The sequence below is a fragment of the Lynx canadensis genome, chromosome A1, assembly GCF_007474595.2.
Source record: "Lynx canadensis isolate LIC74 chromosome A1, mLynCan4.pri.v2, whole genome shotgun sequence".
Lineage (NCBI taxonomy): Eukaryota > Metazoa > Chordata > Mammalia > Carnivora > Felidae > Lynx > Lynx canadensis.
In genome coordinates this window covers 234,088,022-234,108,328 of record NC_044303.2, presented here as the reverse complement: position 1 = coordinate 234,108,328, position 20,307 = coordinate 234,088,022, and the positions used below count along the sequence as shown (strand labels likewise).

The window sequence follows — 20,307 nt, the reverse complement described above, 5'->3', positions numbered from 1 at the left end:
GCGGGGGCGGAGGCCACGCCCCGCGTCCGGAGCGCTGTGACTGGCACAGTTCCTTCCCGAGCTCATTGGTCCCCGGCGCTGACAAGAGTGCGCAGGTGCCCGCTCTCCCCGTGGGTCTCCGGCCGGTCACCCTTAGGTGAGCGCCTGGCGGTGGCTGTTTCCTAAGTGAGCAACCCGTCCTGCTCGAGCCTGGGGGACGCGCCCCAGGGTGGGCAAGGGCAGCGGCTTCTGCGCCCCCACGTCCCTCCCCCGGCCGGGCTGGGCGCTCGCGGGTCGGTCAGGAGCTCGGCCCCGCAGGGCAGAGAGCGGAAGGCGGGCTGCCCGGAGGCCGGTGCTCGGGACACTGCGGCCGCCTTCCGGGAGCCGGCCCCACGTGGCGGCGTTGACCCACGGCGTGGGTCCCTCCCGTGGGCGTCTCTGTTCCGAACACTTCTCTAGGCTGGGGGCGAGGGGACTCGAGAATGTTTGGAGCACAGCCCCGGGCGGCAGGCGGGGTCTGGCTCCCTTGCTGCTGCTGCGCCTGTGGTTGCCGGGGATCCGCCTCTGAGAAACGCGGGGCCGCGGCACCTGCTTTGTAAGTGTTGGTGGACCCGAGAGGTTCATCCTCTGCAGCGCCTGGGGCTGTGCCTGGCGCCTAGGAAGTGCTCGAGGGCCCAAGCTATAGTGATAAGCGGTGACAATTTCCATCTCTCTCGCTGCATTCCCACAGTTCTCACCGAGTCCAAATGTGTATTATCCTTACTGTACTTATGCGTTCATTCGTTCAATGTATCGAGCACCTGCTCTGTACCAGGCTGTGTTCCCTATGGACATTCCATGATTCTAAACAGCCCATGATTCTAGACATGTTATCTAACCCAATTCTTTTCATGTCTTTCGTGGCTTAATTTATCCTTGGATGTAACTGGTCAGAGGAGCATAAACCTGCTGATGGTTCATTCTGGAAGAGCCAAGATTTGATTTGGTGACATCTGTCCCCACAAGTTAACAATTCCCCAGTTTTAGATACTGGATGAGCCTGTGAGTGTTCCTTATTTTACTCTTGGTTTTCTTTTCCAGGAAAACATATAAACTAGCTTGAGTGGATTGGAAATATTTTCTCTTTGTACATATGTAAGTGTATCTACCTGTGCACCCACATATGTTTGATATTGAATTAAACCATAAAGCAGAGTATGTAGATTAACTTCAGTACTTTGATCGGTTTATTCGGCGTTAGGATCATGTAGGAACAGAATCCTCAACTTTCATTGGAATTTTATTTTTAATTTTTTTTTTTTAACGTTTGTTTATTTTTGAGAGCACGGCAGAGACAGAGAGGGAGACAGAATCTGAAACGGGCTCCAGGCTCCGAGCCATCAGCACAGAGCCCAGCCTTGGGCACGGTGAGATCGTGACCTGAGCTGAAGTCAGATACTTAACCGACTGAGCCACCTAGGCGACCCTTTACATTTTTTTAAAATAAAAATATCTAAGACGTAGTGAACACTGCCGTGTCTCAGCTGTTGTTCAAGTCTTTGCAGCTAGCACGTCTTTGTCAGGTGGGTACAATTGTCCCCATTGTAAGGGTGAGGGAGCTGAGGCACAGATCAGTTGAAAAGCTTGCCTGAAGTTCTCTCGTTTTGAATGATGGACCCTGGACCCTGGATTCAAGCCCAAGTAGCCTGACCCCAGAAACTGGTTTCCGAGCCTTGAACTTAAAGCTTCACTCGTGGTTAAATGAATTCTCTCTTTTTAAGACTCACTGAGAATTAATGCTAACAGATCTAGAGAAGTCTCTTTCGTATGTGTGGATATTGGTGGAGACTTAAAAAAGATTGTGAGGGAGAATTAATGCCTGTGGTGTACTACTTAATTAAAAAGAAAATCCCTTTTCTCTGTTTTTGTTCTTTTTTTTTTTCTTTTTTCAGTGTAATTGTTACAGGTGAAGCATATGCCTCAAAGTGATGAGGAGGTTTTTGCTGCTCTATGCTACGCAGCAGGGACAAGCAAAGGCCATAGCAGAGGAGATCTGTGAAAAAGCATTTGTGCATGGATTTTCTGCAGATCTTCACTGTATCAGTGAGTCAGATAAGGTAAGTGGTTTCTCATGTGGTTTTTATCGTGTGTTTTGTGCCTGCAGTATTTTGGTTGGGAAGGAATGTTAAACAGCAAAGCAAGGTGCTGAATGCCACCATAATCCTTTTCTCCCTCACCACATTCAGAAATTTATTTTATCAACTGTGTTGTAAGATTTCTGCCATTTTTTTTAAGCATATAAGTGTATGTTTGAATTAGACTAAACTGTCCCCCAAATCGAAGCAAGTAACTATTAACCTTAAGCAGAAGTCGTAATGCTTGCCTTGGTTTTCTTGGTTCTTGGGGTGGCTTTGCCAACAAATGAGACGTGTTTGCGTGCACGTGTGTGCTTTCCAACTCAAGTCCCATGTCTCAAAATAAAGACTTGGCATTCATGTCAGAGTTCCTGCAAATGAAGGGCCATGGAATTTTTTTCAAGTTTATTTATTTTTGGGAAAGAGCAAGTCATGGGCTCGTGCACAAAGCCAGTGGCGGTGGGGAGGTGTGTGGAGCGGGGGAGGGCAGAGAGAGAGACAGAGACACAGAATCCGAAGCAGCTCCAGGCTTCGAGCTGTCAGCGCAGAGCCTCTGCGGGACTCGAACTCACTAACAGCGAGATCATGACCTGAGCTGAAGTTGGATGCTCAACCGACTGAGCCGCCCAGGCGCCCCAAGGACCATGTAATTGTTCTGTGGAATAAAACTTAAAGTCGAAGTGGAAGGATCTAGAGAAGATTTGGCTTCTTTAGGTCAAGGACTGCTTATTTTTATGTTCAGTCTCTGCAGAAGTTCATACTTTAGGTTATGTGAGATCATAACACATGTATATTCTTCTCTCAGTTTGTGGGATTGAGTCCTGCAGTTTTACTGTTTTTTAAAAATTTTTTTTTTCAACGTTTATTTATTTTTGGGACAGAGAGAGACAGAGCATGAACGGGGGAGGGGCAGAGAGAGAGGGAGACACAGAATCGGAAACAGGCTCCAGGCTCCGAGCCATCAGCCCAGAGCCTGACGCGGGGCTCGAACTCACGGACCGCGAGATCGTGACCTGGCTGAAGTCGGACGCTTAACCGACTGCGCCACCCAGGCGCCCCCAGTTTTACTGTTTTATATAGTCCGGTTCATAGCTTTTTATACCAGCACAAGATGATGTACCAGCCACTCATGAGTGAAATTTAGCTTAGTATTTTAAAAGTTACCCTGCCGGTACGCTCAAGTTCATAAGCTCCTCTGTCCTTTCCCACATCTCTGGTTCAGAAGACTAGGCTGTCGGCAGCACACTTGAATTATAAACTCTGCTCATAGGAGAGCCACCTGGTTCCTTCATGTGTGAGGGCCAAGGTGAGCCAGCAGGGAGCATCCTGGAGGACACCGCCAATCGGCAGGTTCTGTAATCCTGTGGTTACTTCAGAGCTGGCGTAGCGGATGCCACATGATAGAATAGGAACAAAAACAGAGTTGTCCGCACCGTGTAACTGGCCCGGATTTGGCCCCTAGGGTCGCCTCACCACCCAAATCAGCGGCTACTTGAAAATTCGGTGAGTGTTGTAGTGCCTTGTTGGTCACGTGTGCGGTCCCAGCTGATTGACTTCTCCAGCTGTTCCTGATCCAAGTTCAAACAGATAGCTTTGTACTTCCTAGGTCGTGGTCGTCCTTTTCAAGGTGGAGTTACTTTAACAGACTGTAGAAGTTTAATACACAATTTGCGCCGCATCCTGTAAGCATTGAATCACCTGGAAAAACGTTAGCTCAGATCCTTGTGTCCGCCTGAGAAATAAGTGAATTCCTCAGAAGCAGCTTGGATCCGCATGCTCTGTAGAGCTCTGGAGTCACGATAGAGATGGTGAAGTGCTCTTCTTGGAATATTTAAATTTAGGTGGGAATTAGGATGAGGAAACCTGATCTGTAAGACACGGAAACGCGGACGATCTCGGCTTACCACTGACGCTATCCCCAGCCCCCCGGAGCCCTGAGGGAGTGAGGGCTTAGCCAGGCTCCCTGGTGTCTGAGGAGTGGGATGTGCACCTTCCCAGAGTGACCATGCTCCGCACCCTCTCTGCCCGTTAAACAACGCGCAGTACGGGTGACCGGTTCAGGATAGAGACTAAGCCGGTTGCGTGGCCGATGCGTTAAGTCGAAACTACATACGGCTGTAGATCCCTGACGTGCCTGCTTGTCTTCTAGTACGATCTGAAAACCGAAACGGCGCCTCTCGTCGTCGTCGTTTCTACCACGGGCACGGGAGACCCACCCGACACCGCTCGCAAGTTCGTCAAGAAAATCCAGGACAAGGCGCTGCCAGTGGATTTCTTTGCTCACCTGCGGTATGGATTACTGGGTACGGACTGTATTTTGGTTCTGACTCTCCTCAGTTATTACAGCTTTGATTTCTGGTATCTGAATGTGTCCTTCAAAACCGTGGTGTGTAGCTGTAGAGGTCTTGTTTTTGTTTGTTTTTTAGAGAAGTGTGTAAAACACGTAAGTGTAAGTACTGTGCTGTGTTCTGCAAATGAGTCCCCTGGCTTCACCCCACAGCAGCGCCTCTCTGGGGCCAGGGGACATTTTCTGACTATCAGCGGCTAGTCTCCATCCCAAACTTGGTTAAAAATAAAAGGAATCCCTGAAGGAGCAACTTTAAATGCTGTTTTATTGTTTTTTGTGTGTTTTTTTTTGTTTTTTTTTTTAAAAAACAGGCTCCCAGGTCGATCTGATTTCCCTAGGAGTCACTCCCCTAGTATGATTTGTAATCTCGGCCACATATTAGGACCAGCCAGGGGAGTTTTCCTTGAAATCTGTTACCCGGGCCCGTCTCCAGTGACTCTAACTTAATTGCTTGGAGGTGGGGCCCTGGCATCAGTGGTTTTTAAAAGCTCCAAGGTGATTCTAATATGTATCCCAGGTTGGGAAACACTGGCATCTAAGTTTCTGTGAAGTATAGGCTAAAAAACTAAGATAAAGGATCAGAAAGACCAGCTCAACAAGATAGGACACCAGAGAGAGAATTCAGAGCCCATATTCCTGGCTTGTGATCTGTATTGTTCTTTGAATGCTCTTTGAGAATTATTTTGGGGAGGGTATCTGTAAGGATGGATTATGCTAAGTGACTGATCAGAAATTTGAGGTTATGACGCTGACTAGGTTCTGTCTTACAGAACTTATTCAAATAAGAGGGGGGTTTAGAATACTTACATGTTTTTATTCAAGTTTTTCTGATTTCTTTTCAAGAATGAACACATGTTGCTTTAAAAAAATTCCTTGAAAAAAAGTATAGACTGAAGCCCATCCCAACCTTTCCGGTCATTCTTAGTCCGTTTATGCCCCCCTCCCTCCAAAAGCTCCCCATGTTCTTGTTGGGAAGGTACATGGAGATGATTAAGTGAGAAACTGACCATTTTAATTTTAAATTTTTAACCAAGTATGAAAATGTTAGTCCATTTTCTTACCAGGAGACACAGAAGCAGTTCCTAATTCACCTCACACAGAAACATGGCAAGTGATTATATATTACCTGTCTCTGCTCTAGATTAGGGGTCAGTAAAATCAGTAAAGGACCAGCTGCTAAATATTTTGGGCTTTGTGGACCATGTGTTCTTTATAACAACTACTTCCCTCTGCTGTTGTGGCTTGATAGCTGCCATGAACACTACGTGCACAGATGGACTTGGCTGTGTTCCAGCACTTTATGTGAAGAAAGACAGCGAACGGTATTTATTTGGCCCACAGGCTGCAGTTTGCAGACCTCTCACCAGATCAGAAAAATCTGCAAAGACAGATGTTACGTTTTTTTTTTTAACGTATCTAATTCTCGTTTTAAGGTTTCCTTCCATATTAAAATTTTTTTTTTTAATATTTATTTTTGAGAGAGAGAGCAGGGGAGGGACAGAGAGGGAGGGAGACACAGAATCCAAAGTAGGCTCCAGGCTCTGAGCTGTCAACATGGAGCCTGACCCTGGGCTTGAACCCATGAATCATGAGATCATGACTAGAGCCAAAGTCGGACACTCAACCGACTGAGCCACCCAGGCGCCCCTAAGGTTTCCACATTTTTACAGATTCGCGTAAACAAACATGTGAACATATTTTTGTTAACAGTGGCCAAGAAGTACTTGTTTGTGTCTCGATGCATCTGATACTTTAACATGGTAAGATAGAAGACGATCGTTTGCATGCTTAGTATTACTCAAGGAAAACCTCAGAAAACGTGAAGCTATACGTTATTTATTCATTAATCAGCATGTAGAATGTTGTTTTTAAATACTCTATCTTGTATGTACCTTCTTTAAATCTTACGGTGCACTAACAACCCGTTTGGGCTCCTAGGGCTGGGCGATTCAGAATACACATACTTCTGTAATGGCGGGAAAATCATCGATAAGCGACTTCAGGAACTCGGTGCCCAGCATTTCTACGCCACTGGACACGCAGATGACTGCGTGGGGTAAGGACAGACTGTGCGGTTTCCACTCAGCCCCTGCTGGTACTTGATGAAAGTCTGTGAGGTATTTTCATTTCCTTAGCTTTTTTAGCTCTAGGGCCAGAGATCAGCCGGAGCTTGATGTACGTATTCTGTTGACTTTAAGTGCCTCACCCATCTCAGTAGCTGCTACCGGAAGAAATTTGAAAAACCGCCCCAGTACCGTTATCTTTATCTTGAAGCGTGTGGGTCTTTGTGAAAGTCCACATTTTCTTTAGGAACTTTGATAGCACGTGCGCTTGCTTCTCTGCCGCGCGCACAGGGGTGACTGCGTGCAGGTCCTCACGTGGAGGGCGCCCGGCAGGCCACGCGTCACCAGCAGAGAACACAGACCAGAGGCCTTCCCGGCACTCTGGGTGCCGAGGCTCTCTCCCTCGCCATCTTAATGGCCATTTGCCACCATGCTGGCCAGAAATAGAATTCCTGCTTCCATTAGATTATTCTCGTTTTTACAGTTCAGTATTTCACTGCATGTGCGGCCTCTCAAATTCTCTTCATGTGTCTGTTCAAAGGTCTTCTAGATGTCGCTACACCTTGGTTTATCACTTAGCCTTTGGCCGTTTTAGCCAGATTACAGCATACCCACTTGCTTTTTCCTACTCGGTGCGTGTATTAAATTCATACTCACTTGATTTTTCTTTATGAATAATGACAAAGTCAGCAAATTTCTTGCTTTTCTGCATAGCGCCACCTCGCACGAGTGTGGGTCCATGTAACCCACCCTTCGGGTCGGCTCCCTCCATGATTTTCTGCAGCTGCGATGCTGTGGACGCTTCCAGATCTCAGCACGCACGTTCTTAGTTGTGACAGAGCTCGACTGTGTTGCCTTGTGTCTTCACCTTTTAGTTTTGTTCCTTTATATTGATTTTTTTTCTTTGGTGGGTTTTTTGTCAGAATCCTGTTACCTCCCATTGTTTGTCTCATAAGAGCCGTTTACTTGCTAACTTCTTCTAGAACCCATTGGGCCTTTCCCTGAGCCCATATTTTACGTCTTGTCAGGGGCATTGTTTCCCTGTGCATTTACTGGATGGAGTGTTAAAATTCTTGGGGCGCCTGGGTGGCTTGGTCGGTTGAGCGTCCGACTTTGGCTCAGGTCATGATCTCACGGTCCGTGAGTTCGAGCCCCGCGTCGGGCTCTGTGCTGACCACTCAGAGCCTGGAGCCTGTTTCAGATTCTGTGTCTCCCTCTCTCTCTGCCCCTCCCCTGTTCATGCTCTGTCTCTCTCTGTCTCAAAAATAAATACACGTTAAAAAAAAAATTAAAATTCTTAAGTGTATTAACCTGCGTCTCTGAAACTTTTAACCTAACCACCTTACTTGAACTTACCCTCGTCTAAAATTGTTTTCAAGAAGATATCCTGGCTTAGTGTAGCCGTCACCACATTGATGGGTTCAGGATGCAGCGTGGGGTCCAAATCCCTGCGTCCAGATCCGGAACTATCCACCGCCTCTAGTGACGGTGAAACTTTGGTCGCGTTACTTCCCCCTCTCATGCTACCATCTCTCCCTGTGTGAACTAGAGAATAATAGTGTGTGTTGTGGAGAGTTTTGGGGAGGACTGGATGAACTGACACGGGCTTTCCTCTTAGAAGAATGTCTGCCACGTAGTCAGTACTCCACGGACATTAGCTCTCCCGCGACAGTGTCATCGTCTCAATATCTCTGAGACTTGAGAATGGCGTGTTCGATGGAGCGGCCATCGTGGAACTCAGAGTTTTGGGTACTTGCTTTGCCAAAGGCTCGGAGGGGTGGATGTGGAGCGTGGAACCAAATTTTGAGCTGTGAGCACCTAGTGAATCTAATGAGCTTATAGCCAGAGTCCTATGAAGACAGAGGCCTGGAATGTGCCTCTCCTGTCATTTAACTTTATGAATTAGAATTTAATTGATATGTCTTTTGAGTTGTGACTAAAAATGAGAAGGAGGTTATTTCCAAGGTTCCGATCCACAAGTTTCTCAGTTCAGGAAATATATGAGATGTTACTGTGGGCCTACCCTACTTTGTTTATTGGCAAATACACTACCACATTTTAAGACCTACCTATGATTCACTCAACTTTCCTAAAGGATTATTAGTTTTTTCCTTTATGTTCAGACTTGCTGCAGATTTTATCAAAAATATCAGAACCGGTTGAAGATTTGAACTATTTATACTTAGTCAAAATAGCATTAATCTGGAGTGATTTCGTGGTGATATTCTAATCTCTAGGGGGAAAAAAAGGTCAGTAAATTAGGTAAAAAAGTGAAGTTGCATTTGAGCTATGTAATTGTCATGTGATATTAGAGTGGACTTGGATTTGGGGGGAGTTCTGTTAGCCTCGGAATTTAAATTTAGCATGCCTGCTTAAAATCACAGCTGCTTAAAATAAAGATCGCCAACTATATTTTAGAAAGTTAAGAGCAATCCCATTCCTCTTACCTATTACTAAAATGGCTTCTTTTCCGTTCTGACGTTGTTTGTGGCTGAAGTGCTGACGAACACAAAATAGTGTTGTTTTTAACTCGATCTCAAGTGTATTTTGTATTCCGAATCATTGTTATGTCTAGTGTTTTTGACCGCTTCATAGTGCTCAGCCAAATAGACTGCCGTTGCCCTAGTATTGCACATTTAAGTGGAGAACTTAGGCCTTTTTGTATTTTTTCCTTTTTTGTTACCACAATCCAGTTTAGAACTTGTGGTTGAGCCCTGGATTGACGGACTCTGGGCTGCCCTCACGAAGCATTTTACGTCCACTAGAGGAAAAGAGGAGATAAACGGGGCTCTCCAGATAGCATCGACTGCCTCCCAGAGGATGGATCCTGTGAAACCAGAATTATTGCACATTGAATCACGAGTTGAACTTCTGAGATTAGCCGACTCAGGCAGAAGGGATTCTGAGGTTCAGGAACAGAATGCAGTGAACAGAGATCAATCGAGTGCTCTGATAGCAGAGTCTGAGCCCTCACTCACCCACTCGGTTCCCCCACTGTCACAGGCCTCTCTGAACATCCCTGCCCTTCCACCAGAATATTTGCAGGTGCATCTGCACGAGTTTCTCGGCCAGGTAAGTGGCTTTACTTTATTCCTCGTGCTGTAGAATGTTAACTCACCAGGGGGTTTGTTTTGTTGTTGTTACATGACAACAGAGGGCAGCAAACTGGTCCACCACCTATCCCGGAGATAAAGCTTTGTTGGAACACGGGCCTGCCTGTCCATTCCCACGTGGTCTGCGGCTGCTTCTGTGCTACAGGGTTATGTGGTTACCGAGGCCTGCGAAGCCCAGCCCCTTTCTGGGAAAGTTTGTGTGTTGCAGAAGCGTTTGTGTTATTACATTACCTCTGTGGTTGAAGCAGCAAATGGTTAAGAGCTCGGTTTCTCTGTTATTTTGGAGAATTCTTTGTTGCGGGTACTCAGGAAATTACCTTAGCAGCTAAACTTAAAGCACTTCTTTATAGTAAAATCTCATTTCCAGCATGGCTTTTTGGTGTCTTGGGATGCTCCGTTTTGGGGATTAATTTTCTTGGCAACATCTTATAAACTTGTTTTCGCCTATATTAAGTCAAGTGTATTTTTTGTACCAATAAGGAAGTGAGTTTAAAGTAGTCTGTAAATCTGGGGGCACCTGGGTGCCTCGGTCAGTTGGGCGTCTGACTTTTGATTTCTGCACAGGTCTTGATCTCATGGTTTGTGAGATCGAGCCCCACATGGGGCTCTGTGCTGAGAGCGTGGAGCCTGCTTGGGATTCTCTATCTCCCTCTCTCTCTCTCTCTGCTCCTCCCCTGCTTATGCACACATGCTCCCTTGCTCCATCTCTCAGTTAAATAAATGAACTTAAAAAAAGTCTGTACATTTTGAGCATTAAGTTGGATAATATCTCATTTCTCATCACTACTCTTCGGACATGCCTGGTACCCATCTCCATTGAAAGCCAGTCTTTTAGGGCAGAGCCACACTCTGTCTTTAGAGTGGCTGGCTGTGGAGTTCGTGCCGGCTTTCTCATGGAAACCACACCCTCATGCAGCCATCCTGATTTCTTGTTTCTTGATTTTTTATTTCAATTTTTTGGGGGGTGGGAGGGGAGAGCATGCGTGGGGCAGAGAGGCAGAGGGAGAGGGAGAGAAGAAGATCTTAAGTTGGCTCCACACCCAGTGCAGACCCAGACATAGGGCTCAGGACTTGATCTCGTGACCCTGAGGTCGTGGCCTGAGCCTAAATCAAGTCGGACGCTTAACCAACAGCCACCCAGGCGCCCCTCGATTCCTTATTTTTAATGAAGCAATTTAAATACGACTTTCTAGTATATTAGAACTGTTTTCTGACACCTGATACGATGGTGGTTTTTTAACGTTTATAGCATCTCTCTGAAGCATCCAGATAAACAAGTCTTCATACATAAACAACTATTGGGTATCATTCCGCTTGATTATCTCGTGAATTGTTGACGGAGGTGATGACAGTAGGTACGCGTTTGTCAGGTCTGGGAACCGACACGAGCGCCTCTAACGAACCTGGCGCACAAGCGGGTCCAGGGCCCCTGTTGCACGCTGTGGGGACGGATGCACGTGGCAGAGGCGTGTGTGAACGTGATTGCCTGACCGGGCGCTTGAGGAGGATCTAAGGAGGTGTCTGTTACAGGAAGTGTCATTAAATAAGCGTCAGTTGCTGGGAGTGTGGTTGAAAGGCTTAAGATCTCAACCGGTTAAGGGATATTTGTGTGCATTGCCCAAAGGATATGCTTAGAGGATAAGGGCTTGGACAGAGATTTATTTTAGGCCATCCTCTTGGGGTCGTCACGTTAGGGAAGGGGAGAGGAGGGGAGGAGCCCTGGGAGAGCGGCCAGTCCCGCTCCACAGCACCTGTGTCCTTCCTGGGAGCTCTTGGGCTGTGGGGCCTCTGGGCTGCGGGACCGGCCGTGGGACCCCTTGGCCCCCGTCACTCGGACCCCGCACGGCTGCTACCTGGTGTGTCGCCTGGTGTTGGGGTCGGAGCGGCCATCCTAGGATCCCAGGTGTGGAAGGTGCAGGCCTGCCCCAGGCTGTCCCGCCTCTCCCAGGTGAGGTGACGGACAGGACTCATCGGTGCGTCCTCTGCCGGGAGGTGCAGGCCTGCCCCAGGCTGTCGGGCTCCCGGAGGTTGTACCGAGAGCGCTGGCCCCTCGGTCTGCACAGGGCGTGGGTCTTCCCGGGGACGCCCGCACACCAGCCACGTGTCCCCCGTTGGGTCCGATGGGCGCCGTGGCACTGACGGGCTCGTGTGCCGTGCTGCAAGTCCAGATGTCCCGCCTTGAGCCAGATTGCCGTAACAGCCGGCCGGAGCGTTGCCACGGTCTGTTCCGCGTGGTAGCGTGAGGTCTCCTTCAGGGAGAGACGTGGAGAAGAGCAGGCTGGCTGAGTCTGTGTCCACGCGCCGTGCGCCTGAGGCCGCGTGGGTCTGATCTCTCAGAGGAAGCCATCCTGCGCGGAGGCCGAGCTGGGGCTTCCCGCTTGTTTGTGTTTCTTGTGGTTCCTCGTCGTCCTTCCCGAGGGTCCGCCTGGTCGTTGCAGGGCCCAGGTTGGCGAAGTGGATGGAGACCGCCCCTGGTCCTGTCGGCTTTTAGGGATGGTATCCGTGCCTGCAGTTCCTCTCGGGATGCGGGACGTTTCCCCTTGTACCTCATGGGGGAGAAGGCCTGAGCCCCCCAGGGGGGATGCCCTAGTGGGGGCGTGGGCGTGGCTTGCAGGGCAGAGCACTCACGCAGCAGGGAGTTCTTGCTCTCTGTAGGAGGAAGTAGCCACTTCTGCAGACTCAGCAGGTTCAAGGGAATCTAGGGATTCAAGATTTTGAAGCCTCACGTCCCCCTGTCAGCTGCCAGGAGGCCATTCTTTCCCTATCAGAGACAGGCCTCAGCCTTCTGTCCCGAGGCAAGAGACAGCAGCTTCTTTGGATGCCGTGGAGGATGTTCTCTGGCTTCCACGTTTAGTTTTTAAGTGTTTTCTCAGCTTTTGCGTTTTTTTCCAGAGGTGTCAATGAAGTTTAGTAAAACCCACAACTCGACTGGCCGTATCAGTGCTATTGCCCCCTAGATCTCCAGCACCAGCTACTGTCCGGTGCGTTCCCTTTCATGGTGCGCCCTCCCACGTAGCTCCCGCCTTGCCGCCTTGTGCTCTGTCTCCCCTCTGCCACCGGTGTCGTGTGCTGTTGTCAGCCAGGTGGGTGATCCAGCTCCAAACTCCCGTTTTAGCGTCTTGAAGCCACTCTAGCACCGGCTGTCACAGACTCGGTTCCTGTAAGTCGAACTACGTGATGACTTTTAGGGTATCCCCTTGAGATCCTCACCTTGGGGAGAGGGGGGGCAGAAGCAGGAGTGGGCACGGTGAGAAGTGGGCTGCGAGGCGTTCCAGCAAAGGCCCCAGCCGATCTCACGGGGTTCTCCGGAGCTGGGATGGCCCTTCAGAGTTGGCCAGAGTTGGGGCAAAGGGACTGGGCCTTTATGGTCATCAGCTAGTCATTGTGTATGGGCTGCCTCTGAAAGGAGGCGTGACTGGGGTCCCAGATGACCACGAGCCAGCTGAGGGCCGTCTGCTGACAGTGCTCCCAGCAGCCCTGCTGAAGGCTGTCTCTGGCAGGGGGCTTCCCCCGGTAGCCCTATGTCATGACTGTCAGGCTCTGAGCTCTGACGCTTTGCCCAGTTTTCCCATCTAGCCGTGTATCCAGTGTTAACTGACTAGCGTTTTGTAAGTTTCTGTCTTCAAAAGAGCTGAGGAGCATCGAGGTAGGAAAGGGGTGGAAATAGTGCAACCAATTGGATTTCTTTGTGGTTTCCCAAGACCTGGGCTCGCTAATACGGGAGCCACTGGCCATGGGTGGCCACTTAAAGTTAAATAAATGAAAATAAGAGTTGTTTGTTAGGCACATGCGTCTGGTGGCTCCTGTGCTGACCAGGGCGGGTGCGGAACATTCCCGTCGTCAGTGCCCAGCAGTCTGAAGGTTCTCAGGAACATCTCTGCGGGTGTCTTCCAGCCTTAAACATCTGTCCTTTCCTTTACAGTCTCCTTCCTGAAATAATGCATGCACGCTGCCTCCTTTTGCACAGTTTACTTGGAAGACTATCACACGAAAATGCTGCTGCCTGATGTTTTCAATATATATCCCAGAAATGTACCTAATAACCAAGGCGTTTAAGATCTGGATGAGCTATCTCTTCTGAAGATTGAGAGGCGTGTGTCTGTAGCCATTTGCCTTAGAAACAAATTCTTCAATAGCTAGGATGTTTTCTAAGACCCTATAGATCTTACCTAGTCACTGAGTGAAGCAATGGTGAGTAAAATTGGAAATCGCGTTTAGTGATATTTTATCACATTCGTCTCTCGAGGAGGAAAGCCGAGCATCTGTGACTCCCGTGGATCCAGTTTTTCAAGTTCCAATTTCAAAGGCAGTTCAGCTGACTGCGAACGATGCCATCAAAACCACTCTCCTGGTGGAATTGGACATTTCAGTAAGTTCCAGAAGCTGTCTCTGAGCCCCGTGTGCTGAGGGGCTGCTGGGGTCCCCACGCTCGGGAAGGAGGACGGTCTCTGGCCGACACCAGGCCCGCTCATTCTCGACCCCCCATGTTCTCTCCCCACGTCACACCTGTTTTCTTTTCACTTTGGGGGTGTGTGGGGGTGGGGCTACAATGAGGAGGGATCTGGGAGGTGAGTTGATTGGAGAGAACAGTGGCGCCACCTATAGAGTGTCTCTCGCCCAGGAGAGAACAGCGTCCCCTCACTCAGTAAGCCATGAAAAAAGCGGCATTTCCGTTCGAGAAGAGCCCTGAGAGAGGCAGCCGGTCTTCGGAGGGTGGTCGGGAGCAGAGCTCAGACCCGGCCGGGCACCGACTGCTTCATTCCTCGTTGTCGTGGTGGCTCTCGTGCCTTGAGAATCCGGGAGAAGTCACGGATCCCTCCAGAAAGATGGTGATAAGCGTTCTCATGTAGTTTCAGGGGCACGTGCTGTGTCTCAGCTCCATCCACGAGCCACTGCCCGGCCCCTCCCCAAACCACTGGCCTCCTGTGACCTCAGGGCCGGAGGCTCCAGAGTCCCTCAGCTGTGTATTTCGGTGGGGGTTCCGGGAAGGGGGTTGTGCTTTCAGAAAAGGGAGTCAGGGCCGTCTGTAGATTTCGCCGAACTTCTGATAGGAAGAGAGAAATGACAGGCATCAAAACGAAGTGGTTTTGCCGGCATACGATTGAGTAGTTTCCCGTTCCTTTGGAAGTGTTGTTAAATATTCTGTGTATAGCAAAACGTTTTCTTTTTCGTTCTGTGTTACACTCTTGTCATAAAATGGTGAGGGTTGGCTGGTAGGTGGGTTCACGCTGTGTCCCTCACTGGCCGGGGATGTGAGCACGTGTGGTCAGAGGCTCTCCAGATCCTGCACTCGTTCTGTGTCACTCTGTGAATCGCTGTGGGGGGCACGTGGATCCTCCAGTCTGCGTTCATTCACAGCACAAAGCCAAGTGCTGTAACGTTTTCTGCTCAGTAAGGAAGAGATACAATGTCTCTCCTGCCCTTGTTCTTCCCCGAAAGAAAAAAACTGAAGGAAATCGAGGACCAATGCAGACAGACTCAAGAAGTTTCTCTAGCTCGTAATATGCGTGTTTGCCTGAGAGGGAATTTTACGTTGATGATTAAAACGTTTACTGAGTCGCCTTAAATGAGAAAGGTTTTAACGTTGTAAAAAATACTCAAATGGTCGAAACAAAACACTGGGTAACTATGGAAGTTTTTTTCTTTAAAGTGACTCCTGAGGGGGCGCTTGGGTGGCTCAGTCGGTTAAGCGGCCGACTCGGGCTCAGGTCACGATCCCACGGTCCGTGAGTTCGAGCCCCGCGTCGGACTCTGTGCTGACCGCTCAGAGCCTGGAGCCTGTTTCCGATTCTGTGTCTCCCTCTCTCTCTGACCCTCCCCTGTTCATGCTCTGTCTCTCTCTGTCTCAAAAATAAATAAATGTTAAAAAAAAAAAGTAAAGTAACTCCTGAGGCCCCTGGCTGGCTCAGTCCATGGAGCATGTGACTCTTGATCTTGGAGTTGTGAGTTGGAGCCCTGCGCGGGGTGTATGGGTTACTTTAAAAAAAAAAAAAAAAAAAAAAAAAAAGTAACTCCTAATAAAAGGTTTGTTCAGTTGGGCTTATTTTTTGAAGTTAGAATCATTTTGTTTCTAGTTCCTATTTTGAAATGAGAATATAATAAAAACATATTTTTGTTACCCCACAGCTCAAACACTTAACTCATATGTGCTTTTTTTTTCTTCCATGTTGGTTCTTCTCTAGAAAACAGATTTTTCCTACCAGCCTGGAGACGCCTTCAACGTGATCTGTCCCAACAGTGATTCTGAGGTTCAACATCTACTCCAAAGACTGCGGCTCACAGACAGAAGAGAGCACTGTGTCGTCTTGAAAATTAAGGGTGACACAAAGAAGAAAGGTACAGCCCCGATCTGTTATTTCTTAAGGTGTCATTGGACCAATGCATGGGAGGTGACCAGTGCAAGGCCCTCCTTCCCCAACCCTGTGTGATGGCTGCACAGGTGGCCTGAGGCCTGGCGCCCCGTCAGTGGGTGGGACACGGGCACGTGCTGGCCTGCCGGTTTCTTAACTTTTACACCCATCACACGGGGTGGGATGATCATGCATTTTCTGCTTACTGGGACACTGCTGGACAGGACACGTGAGTGTAACCGAGTCTGTTCGTTGGCTTTCTGCACTTAGCATTATTTTGTTGTGGAGTTCTACAAGAGTTGTCCTACGGTAAACTTGTATTATATGGACCTTTTTAAGGTTTTCTTATAATGTGTATTTCTCATAGCATATTTATTGCTTATTTAGTATATAAAAATAGTTTTCCATAATTAAGGGGCATTATTTGTTTTTTCAGTTGTTTGCCTAGAATCTTGAACTGGAGTTTCGTCAATTCTAAAATTCTTTTTGAGAATAATATGCATTGTTAATGGACAAGAGCCACATTTTGGTTTTTGGTTTTGGATGTTTTGTTTGTTTGTTTGTTTTGGTCCTTGGCTTTGGGTAATTTCCCTCTTGTTTGGTATACCTAGATTTGGTAGGTGTGGCTAATAATACTATTGAATTTATAATTCTTTTATCTATTTATTTTTGCAAAGTGGATTTTTTTTTCCCTGTAAACATTTTGGGAAAATTTTTTGACCGGATAAACATTGCCACAAATCCTCTTGTACCTTGCTAGCACGGTAATGTAAAGAATACAGGTAATTGTGTTTTTAAGGATGCAAAAACATTCTATTCTTTATTTTTTGTGTCATGAACTCTTTCCTGTGTGCCTGAAAAGGAGCAGCCTTACCCCAGCACATCCCTGAGGGACGCTCTCTCCAGTTCATTCTCACCTGGTGTCTTGAAATAAGAGCAGTTCCTAAGAAGGTACTTCTCTTTGGGTGACTCTTTGCAAGTATACTTAGCTCTGTGTAAGATTCATTAAATCTGGTATCTGCCCTTTGAAGGCTTAGAAGATACGGCGTTCAGGGCATCTTTTCAAGAGTTTCCAAGTGTGTGTGGTATTTGTCACGGACAAATATTTTTGGGGTTGTGCTTATATTGAAATTTTGTGTTTTCTGTTGAAATGACATTTTTCTTATTCTTACCAGCCGTTAACTTGATGTGACACGTTAATCAGCGATTAAGGTGACCCCAGATGACCTTGTGTTCTCCTACTGCACAGGGACACCTTTTCTAATTGATGACAGGAAGCTTATGAGGGTGCAGGCCTGTTTAACGTTGGGATCTCTTCCGGGTGAAAGCACACAGTCACCTACTGTTAAATCAGAATTAAAGGATTCGGGTAGGTTACGGATGTCTAGATGAATGTGCAGAGAGAATGATCCACTAGGTGTCAGGATGCCGGGAGCTGCGTTTCGAAGATGCTCGTACCTGATTTCTTCCAACCGCGTCCCTACACAGATCCCAATGGGGAAACTTTGCCGGCCGCACTTCGCCAGTGAGCATGGGTGGTGCCTCCATCAGGGTGCCCTCCACAGTGCCGTTTCTGCTCTCTGTCGTATTCGTCGTTTGTTGCATGCAGCCTTTGGGAAGCAAACTCCTTTAGAGAGAGGCTCAGCCCTGGATGTAATTTGAGTAAATTTAGAATTCACTGTGATGAGAACTTCCTGATTAAACACAGTACGTTTCACAGTTTAGTTCAGCTCTACTTTTCCATACAGCGAATATACATAAACATATTTTTCCTTACTATAAAAGTAACATTCTCGCTGTAAAAATTCTGGACACAAAAATGAGTAACTCAGGAACTCAGGAGCTCGTGTACCCCAGCGTGGGAAGGTATCATGCCTGCGACCCGTGCAGAGAAGTGGGGTGCTCGTTCACCCCACACGGTTGCCGAGTGCTCGGTGTGTGTTTGGTCCTGTGCCTGGCATCGTGAAGAAGGCTTGCAGTGTGTTAGTCCCAGCATAGTTCAGGCAGGGCTCCTGAGCTGAGCCACTGGAAACCCGTGACCCCTCACGAGAGGAGGGACCTCGTCCTTCCTGTTGGGGGGGTCCAGGGCACGAGGTGCTTGAGCCATGGGGTGACAAGTAGGAGTGTCTGTCAGCATCTCGTTTAGCACTGGAAACAGAGGACTCGCTTACTTGCTTTGTCCCTAAAGAACCCTGGAGTGGTGACAGCTGTATGTGCCATTTAACAGGTGTATGTCCTTAAGAACCATCCATATGTATGTCATGGTCCGAATACGTGGAAACTGGAAGTCGTTTACTAGCAAGTTTGGTCTTTTGTCCGAGAGTTTGGACTTGGCTCTTTGAGGCTTGGGATTCAGGATGTCATTGCTTGGCTTTCTTTGTTTCTGTTCTCCTCCTCTTTCTGCAGTGAGTCTGAGGTGACTCGGAGAGTCTGTGTGCAGGAGGCTTCTCGATGCTCTGGCCCTGCCTGTCTTTGCAGCCTTTGTCCTGCGCCCCCATTTCCCTGCGTGCTAGTGAACACGGCATGGCCCCGGGGAGCATGCTTTTGCCGGCCGCCTGTGCCTTTGCGGAACCGGAACCGCTGGCCGCTTCGCCCTCCTGACCGTCTCTTCCACGGGGCCAGCTGTCGGCCCAGGCTTGCGTTCTGGGACACCCTGGCTGCCGAAGCCCCTATCGGGGTAGTTGGAGCCCTTAGGGCAGAGCAGGGGTCGTGCCCGATGCCTCTTGTATAAAGGATTCACCGGTTAGCAGATGAGAGAAGTCTAGCTTGTGGTCATCGGCTAAGACAAGAACAGGTATTTTGTCTCGAGTTAAAATGAGGAGTTAACGAGACTCCTGATCGCTGTTACTCGAGTACACCAGACGTGACATCTGAGGTCGTACTTGGGACTGAATCACATTGGTTTGGGAAACAGGAAAGGTGACCGAAAGTAGAACGTGGGAGGGCACTTTCTTGAGCAGGCTGAATGAAAGCACATAGGTGCCGGCCAAGTTCTCTCTCCTGATCGCACACCCAGATGCGTGACCGGGCGCGTCCCCGGGTACGTACTGACGGAAGATTCGCGCAGCCTGGCCCCACGTGGTACTTTCAGCCTGCTTCCTCCTCTGGCCGCAGGCGATGCTGAGAGCCCTGGCGGAACACGCGGCCGGCCCAGACAGGCGCAGGCTGCACGAGCTGTGCAGCAGGCAGGGCGCCGCCGACTACGGCCGCTTCGTGCGGGACGCCCACACCGGGCTGCTGGACCTCCTGCTGGCTTTCCCATCCTGCCAGCCTCCGCTGGCGCTCCTGCTCGGTGAGTGCTCCTGGCCCTGCACCCCAGGGGGCCTCCCGTGAGTGCTCCCCGGCCCTGTGCCCCAGGGGCCCTCCCATCGGTGCTCCCCACCCCTGCGCCAAGGGCCCTCCCGTGAGTGCTCCCCGGCCCTGTGCCCCAGGGGCCCTCCGATCAGTGCTCCCCACCCCTGCGCCAAGGGCCCTCCCGTGAGTGCTCCTGGCCCTGCACCCCAGGGGGCCTCCCGTGAGTGCTCCCGGCCCTGTGCCCCAGGGGCCCTCCCATCAGTGCTCCCCACCCCTGCGCCAAGGGCCCTCCTGTGAGTGCTCCCCAGCCCTGTGCCCCAGGGGCCCTCCCATCGGTGCTCCCCACCCCTGCGCCAAGGGCCCTCCCGTGAGTGCTCCCCGGCCCTGTGCCCCAGGGGCCCTCCCATCAGTGCTCCCCACCCCTGCGCCAAGGGCCCTCCCGTGAGTGCTCCTGGACCTGCGCCCCAGGGGCCCTCCCATGGGTGCTCCCCATCCCTGCGTCAAGGGCCCTCCCGTGAGTGCTCCCCGGCCCTGTGCCAAGGGCCCTCCTGTGAGTGCTCCTGGCCCTGCGCCCCAGGGGCCCTCCCGTGAGTGCTCCCCTGCCCTGTGCCCCAGGGGCCCTCCCATCAGTGCTCCCCACCCCTGCGCCAAGGGCCCTCCCGTGAATGCTCCCGGCCCTGCGCCCCAGGGGCCCTCCCATGAGTGCTCCTGGCCCTGCGCCCCAGGGGCCCTCCCATGAGTGCTCCTGGCCCTGCGCCAAGGGCCCTCCCATGAGTGCTCCTGGCCCTGTGCCAAGGGCCCTCCCGTGAGTGCTCCCGGCCCTGTGCCCCAGGGGCCCTCCCGTCTGTCTGGCAGGTGGCAGGTGGGAGCGCGTCTCTGGGAGGGAGCAAGCCTCTGTGTCGGGGTCTTCCTGGAAGTGGGAAGAACCCCGCTGCCACAATGTGTATTTCCTTACTTCGTCCTTCTGCCATCATCACAATCGTCTGAGCTTCCTTGCAGCCAGTGGTCATTCTCCTTCTTCGGATTGGCCTTCAGCGTCTTTTCTAT

At 49.9% G+C, this 20,307-nt stretch overlaps 1 protein-coding gene across 2 annotated transcripts in view; it reads left to right on the top strand.

Annotated features, from left to right (window-relative positions):
- The first annotated feature begins 61 nt into the window (after positions 1 to 61).
- Positions 62 to 20,307, top strand: part of MTRR (5-methyltetrahydrofolate-homocysteine methyltransferase reductase) — a 32,725-nt gene continuing 12,479 nt past the window's right edge. Inside the window, exons 1-10 of one of the 2 annotated variants that reach the window (XM_030332685.1) lie at positions 109 to 136; positions 1,060 to 1,113; positions 1,911 to 2,075; positions 4,243 to 4,396; positions 6,379 to 6,496; positions 9,197 to 9,575; positions 13,863 to 13,985; positions 15,799 to 15,952; positions 16,829 to 16,917; positions 19,081 to 19,258. In XM_030332685.1, coding sequence (XP_030188545.1) covers positions 1,947 to 2,075; positions 4,243 to 4,396; positions 6,379 to 6,496; positions 9,197 to 9,575; positions 13,863 to 13,985; positions 15,799 to 15,952; positions 16,829 to 16,917; positions 19,081 to 19,258 — 1,324 coding nt within the window. In that variant the 5' untranslated portion in view covers positions 109 to 136; positions 1,060 to 1,113; positions 1,911 to 1,946. Of the gene's footprint in view, positions 137 to 1,059; positions 1,114 to 1,910; positions 2,076 to 4,242; positions 4,397 to 6,378; positions 6,497 to 9,196; positions 9,576 to 13,862; positions 13,986 to 15,798; positions 15,953 to 16,828; positions 16,918 to 19,080; positions 19,259 to 20,307 lie in introns of both variants that reach the window. The other variant, XM_030332677.1, reaches the window with a different exon arrangement.